We start from the raw sequence: 5456 nt of genomic DNA, 5'->3' as shown, positions 1-5456 counted from the left end.
CAACTCCACCATCACCAGCCTCGTGTCCTCCTACCGGACCCCGGTGTACGAGCCCACGCCGATCCACCCCGCCTTCTCGCACCACTCCGCCGCCGCGCTGGCCGCCGCCTACGGACCTGGCGGCTTCGGGGGCCCTCTGTACCCCTTCCCGCGGACGGTGAACGACTACACGCACGCCCTGTTCCGCCACGACCCCCTGGGTAAGGCGGCCGGGGTCAGGGAGGGGCCGAGCCGCGGCGGCGGCGAGGAAGGCGCCACCCGGCAGGTGGCAGCGTCCAGGAGGCGGCGGGGGCGGTGTGGGAGGCAATAGAAAGTTGTGGCAAAAGCGATCGAAAAGCGGCTCTCGGGCGCGCTCGGGGACAGGAGGCGCGGGCCCCAGTGGCGCGCGCCCGGGGCTGACCGCACCATGACTCAGATTGGTTTTCCTGCACCTTGCAGGCGTCGGGGCGCGCGGGCCCGGGCGAAACCTCTGGCTGCCACGGGGGCTTGTGGCCGAAGGCCGTCCTGGGGCGCGTGTGTCGCTCGGGTGGGGCCCCCTTAACTGGAGGGACCGGGAAGGGAGTGCCGAGGCACCCCGGGCCGGCCCTATGGGGCAGGGATAGCCGCCTGGCCCGGGTGGTTACGAGGCTGGACCTGGTTCAACAAGCTTGTGCAGTGAAAGAGCCTGACCCTTTCCGTTCATACAGGAAATCTTGAGTTCTCGATAGGAGTAAATCTGGTTTCAGAAGCTGTTAAGTGTTTTCCTGGCTGCATGAAGCAGACCCTTCCCCCGGAGTAGTGCACGCTGCTGATTATTTTATCGACATCCTCAATACAGACAAATTCAGGAAACACTCGACTTCTGATAGCCGGGATCCGTTTTTCTGATATTGTTCATTTCCTCTGTGTGGGATGTGACTTTATGGCAGCTAAAATAACCAGTTGCTTCCTTTTTTTTTTTTCCCCGAGGCTGTTTTGCACTAGTCTGAAACCTGACGTAAGCAAAATCTGGAAAAAAAAAAACACTCAACAATGCCAGCTTTCAAAGTGTTTGGGGGCAGGCCTGCAGACCCACGGACGGACGGACTGACTTGACTGACAGGTCTTTGGAGTAAGAAAGGCCGTGAGGACACCTAGGTCATGTGGTATTTTCGGGGCTTGTCCCCCTCAGTGCGCGGCCTAAGAAATAAGCCACCGATGATCTGCACTCCGGGTGGCTCTTGGCATCTCTGGCATCTGAAGCCCCGGAGGAAATAAAGAAAGGGGGCTCCTTGTCTTGGGCCACCAGGGTTTTAAATTTACTCTCAGCTAGTGGCAGCTTCTACAGGGAACCTAGAGACAGACTAGCATTTTCATTAATATTTTAATGACCACATGTTTATGAAGCGACCTCGAGCTCAGCCCTCCACCCTCCTTTTCTCAATGTTAGATTTGGAGGGGATTCTATTTTAGCTCTTTATTTTAAAAAAATCTTTCATTGTATTTTTGATTCCAGCCTCGAGAGTTTGGGGTGGGAGGTGACCCCGGCGTGACTGTCTTCGCCCGCTGGGGCCAGAGCGGGACCCTCAGCCCGGCAGGGCCTGGGGTGAACGTTTTCACTGAGCGCGCCCTGGGTTTCCTTGGGTTACTGCTGGGACCGCGCAGGAGGAAGCAAAGGGTTTTTTCGAGATAGACCAACAGGAAACACATTGACGGAAATGTTGCCATAGCCCACGGGGTAGCTTTAACTGGCCGCCCCCGCCGCCGGGTGTGAAATCAGAGGAGGCCGCTGCGCCCTGGAGCTAAGATTGGAAGCTCCAGGAGCGGCCTAAAGTGTGCGCCCGGGCCCGAGGGCTCGCCGGGCAGGCTCCCGCCGGGGGCCCCGGGCCGGAACGCCTTGGGTAGTGTAACGACCCGGTTCCTTCCCAACACATACAGACTCTGGGTGTTTGGAAAGTGCGGCTCGCCAAGGGAGAGGGCCTAGAAGTGCAAAAAGTTGTGTCTAAATTCGAGAGTGACTCGTTCAAGGGTGTCGTGGTATTTTAAGCTCAATTTTTGTTCTTTTGGGGATGAGAAGATTTGTGCTTGAATCCAGCCATGGGTGTGATGGCTGTTTCTGTCTGTGAGTGTACAAGGGTCGTCTGCGTGCATATTCAGTGTGTGTGTGACTTTGGGTGTTTCTGTCTCTGGGTATGTATGTGTCATGGTGGGCACGTATTGGGTCCTTGTGTGGGTGGTCTGGTTGAGGGTCGTCCCGCGTCCCCTACTCCCCTTTGTCACCCCCAGGGCCTGGCCACTCCAGGACTGTCACTAACCGCAGCTCTCGCTGCCCCCAGGCAAACCTCTGCTCTGGAGCCCTTTCTTGCAGAGGCCTCTGCATAAACGCAAAGGCGGCCAGGTGAGGTTCTCCAACGACCAGACCATCGAGTTGGAGAAGAAGTTTGAGACCCAGAAATATCTCTCTCCGCCGGAGAGGAAGCGTCTGGCCAAGATGCTGCAGCTCAGCGAGAGACAGGTGAGCGCGCCTGCGGGCTCGGGGCAGATTCCTAGGGCGGGGGTCGCGGGGCGGAAGACAGACTCGGAGCCTCCCTGCGCTCTGGCGAGTCCTTCGCGCTGTCGAACGGCCGGAGCGCTGGCCTGCTCCACAGCCCCGGATCAGCTTCTCCATTACCCCCCAGGCGCCTTGGGTTCGTGGCAAGTTTCCTTTCTGTCTTTCCTGTAGGTCAAAACCTGGTTCCAGAATCGACGCGCTAAATGGAGAAGACTAAAACAGGTATCGACATGGCTGTGTTTCTATGGAAATAAATATTTTTATCATGTTATCTCAATGCGAGGCCTGTTATGGGTTGTATGCAAAAGTCATTTGAGAGACTATTTAACCTCTTCACCTTGATTAAAAAGGCAAATAGTCTTGCTGAAATTCAGGATGAGTTGCTCAGGTGGCAGTAATGCTAAAAGCACCTAATGCAGTTCCTATATCAATTATGCTTGGGTTTTCACACACTGGCTAGTAAAACTCCGGGCTAATTGTTTTATAAACCCCATATGTTGTTTATCTAATTAACGCAGGAAAGATAAAGTAATTGACAGTAAATGACTTAAGCAGTTATCTTTGGGGGAAAATTGTTTCTTTTATTTACACAGCCATAATAAAACCAGGCAGAGCTCAAGGGTAAATATAAGGAAATAAACACCTTTCAGTCTTGTTTGCACTGTTTTTTAGAAGAATTAAATATCAAAGAGTTTAAAATTATTTCCTACCTAATGCCAGCTCTTAAAATGAATATAAGACATGTAAGAGAATATACAAGCCTGTTTGGAAAGTAGCTGAAACTTACTAACAGTCTTTTTTCTAATGACCTTGTTACGCAATATGCGATAAAAAGTAAAGGCTAATTCAGTTTTTGAAAAACCTCTATTGACTTTAAGCTAAAGATTTGTTTTTGATGTTGTAATCTGGAGGTCTTCTCCATAGTTATCTGACAATTGTCCTATTGTTCATTTGCCAGTGTACATACAGTTTAGAATAAATAAAATATTTTTGAAACAATAATACAAGTGGGGAAATAGAAAGCAGTGTGCATTTTTAAATTTAGCAATCATAAGTTTTTCATTAAATATAAGGCGGTGTCACAAAGAACACTTTGAGATAGAAAATAAATATCCCATAATTTTCATTATTCTAACATGATTTAAAAATGTGCAGATTCCCTCTCAGTCTCTGACCCTGTGCATCTATTTGTTACTTAGTTGCAAGCCTGGTGAATATATTATTCTATAGTCTTGCTTTAATAAAAAAAAAAACCCTTAGAATTATATCATAATATTTCTTTGTAGTGTTTATGTCTATTTTAGACAGGATTAAAAAATTAACTCACTTAATTGGGTTCTTGGTCAAAGGTGTGACTGCAGTTTACCAGGAATTTTTAAAATAGTTGTTCCTATGTAATATGTGGGAATATATTTTCCAGAAATTTCCCAGGTTTTGAGTAAATTGCAGTGAATTGTCTCCCTTTGCAGTTGGCAACATTCTTTCACTTTTGCATTTTTACCTTTGTCATAATTTTGTAACTTGCTACTAGTATTTATAACTTTATAAACTTACTCTGGGAAATGGAGGAAAAAGGATTCAATCTAATGATTTTGAAACTTTTTCCTTAATTCACTACATAGCATTCATATTTTTTAAATGTCTGAGAGACCCTGTTAATTGGCAACGTTTAAAAATACTTGAAGAGTGAAGATAGTGTGTATCTGTAGTAATCTGATTTCCCCTTTCCCCTAAACTTTAAATTTTTAAATTTTTATTTGTTTATTTAATGTTTTATTCTTATTTCTGAGAGAGAGACAGACAGCATGAGCAGGGGAGGGTCAGAGAGAGAGGGAGACACAGAATCTGAAACAGGCTCCAGGCTCTGAGCTGTCAGCACAGAGCCCCCGGTGGGCTTGAACCCAGGAACCGTGAGATCATGACCTGAGCCTGAGTCGGACGCTCAACCGACTGAGCCACTCGGGCACCCTCCCCTAAACATTATAGAATCTTGAGACCATGGATCTGGGCGGGAGCTAAGTGTTCATTTGACACAATCCATTTAGTTATATTTGTGACTGGTTGTTCTTTTCTCACAAGAGCATAATCTTTCTCTTATAGGACAGGCACTTTTCTTCTAAAGTGAGAAAGAGGGGGCACCTGGGGGGCTCAGCTGGTTAAAGTGAGAAAGCAGCACAAATATGTATTTTCTTAATAAAAAGATTATAGCTGAAAGCAATAGACTAAACATTTTAAAGACGATAAAGAATGAAAACACATTCTGATTTATGTCTCTCATGCCTCCATATTTCACGAGCGTACCAATTTCATTTTCATTCCTTTCATTCAGGAGAACCCTCAAAGCAATAAAAAAGAAGAACTGGAAAGTTTGGACAATCCCTGTGACCAGAGGCAAGACTTGACCAGTGAGCAGAATAAAGGTGCTCTGGAAAGCTCTCAAGGTTCGCCCTCCCCTGCCTCCCAGGAAGACCTTGAGTCAGAGATTTCAGAGGATTCTGACCAGGAAGTGGACATTGAGGGCGATAAAAGCTATTTTAATGCTGGATGATGACCACTGACATGGGCATGTTCAGAAAACTGGACTTGGGAATAACGTTTGCTACAGAAAATCTCCATAGACGATACTGGAAAACTCTGAGAAAGGGAATCCATTTTCTGGTATTCTGGAACCCTGAAATATTTGGTGCACTGGCTAAACAGCAAGCTTACATTGAAACCTTAATTTTGACTTCCGTGGTTTATGTACTGATTTTAGGTTGTATGATGAAGGGACAACTCTTCACTGCTTAAATTCACCCCCTTTTTAAAAAAGTAAATTGTTTTTTCTATTTATAAAAAGTAATTTTTGAATTTTTTGTTAAATTTTTAAGTTATAACTTTAAAGATTTTAATAAGATCTTCTTGAATGACGTTTCTACAATCTGTATCTACATCCTACTTAATGGAA

General features: G+C 46.7%; 1 protein-coding gene across 1 annotated transcript; it reads left to right on the top strand.

Annotated features, from left to right (window-relative positions):
- Nucleotide 1: 1 nt before the first annotated feature.
- On the top strand, nucleotides 2-5231 carry HHEX (hematopoietically expressed homeobox; the record flags this gene model as incomplete). The annotated part of the gene is made up of 4 exons (XM_077780413.1): nucleotides 2-200; nucleotides 2295-2473; nucleotides 2681-2731; nucleotides 4839-5231. Coding segments are annotated over 4 exons (648 nt in total), but the record flags the coding sequence as incomplete, so codon positions are not given.
- Between the last annotated feature and the right edge of the window lie 225 nt (nucleotides 5232-5456).

The sequence above is a fragment of the Crocuta crocuta genome, unplaced genomic scaffold (genome assembly GCF_008692635.1).
Source record: "Crocuta crocuta isolate KB4526 unplaced genomic scaffold, BGI_CrCroc_1.0 scaffold170, whole genome shotgun sequence".
Taxonomy (NCBI): Eukaryota; Metazoa; Chordata; class Mammalia; order Carnivora; family Hyaenidae; genus Crocuta; species Crocuta crocuta.
Note: the sequence above shows the minus strand (reverse complement) of the source record. Positions and strands in the feature narration are given on the sequence as shown.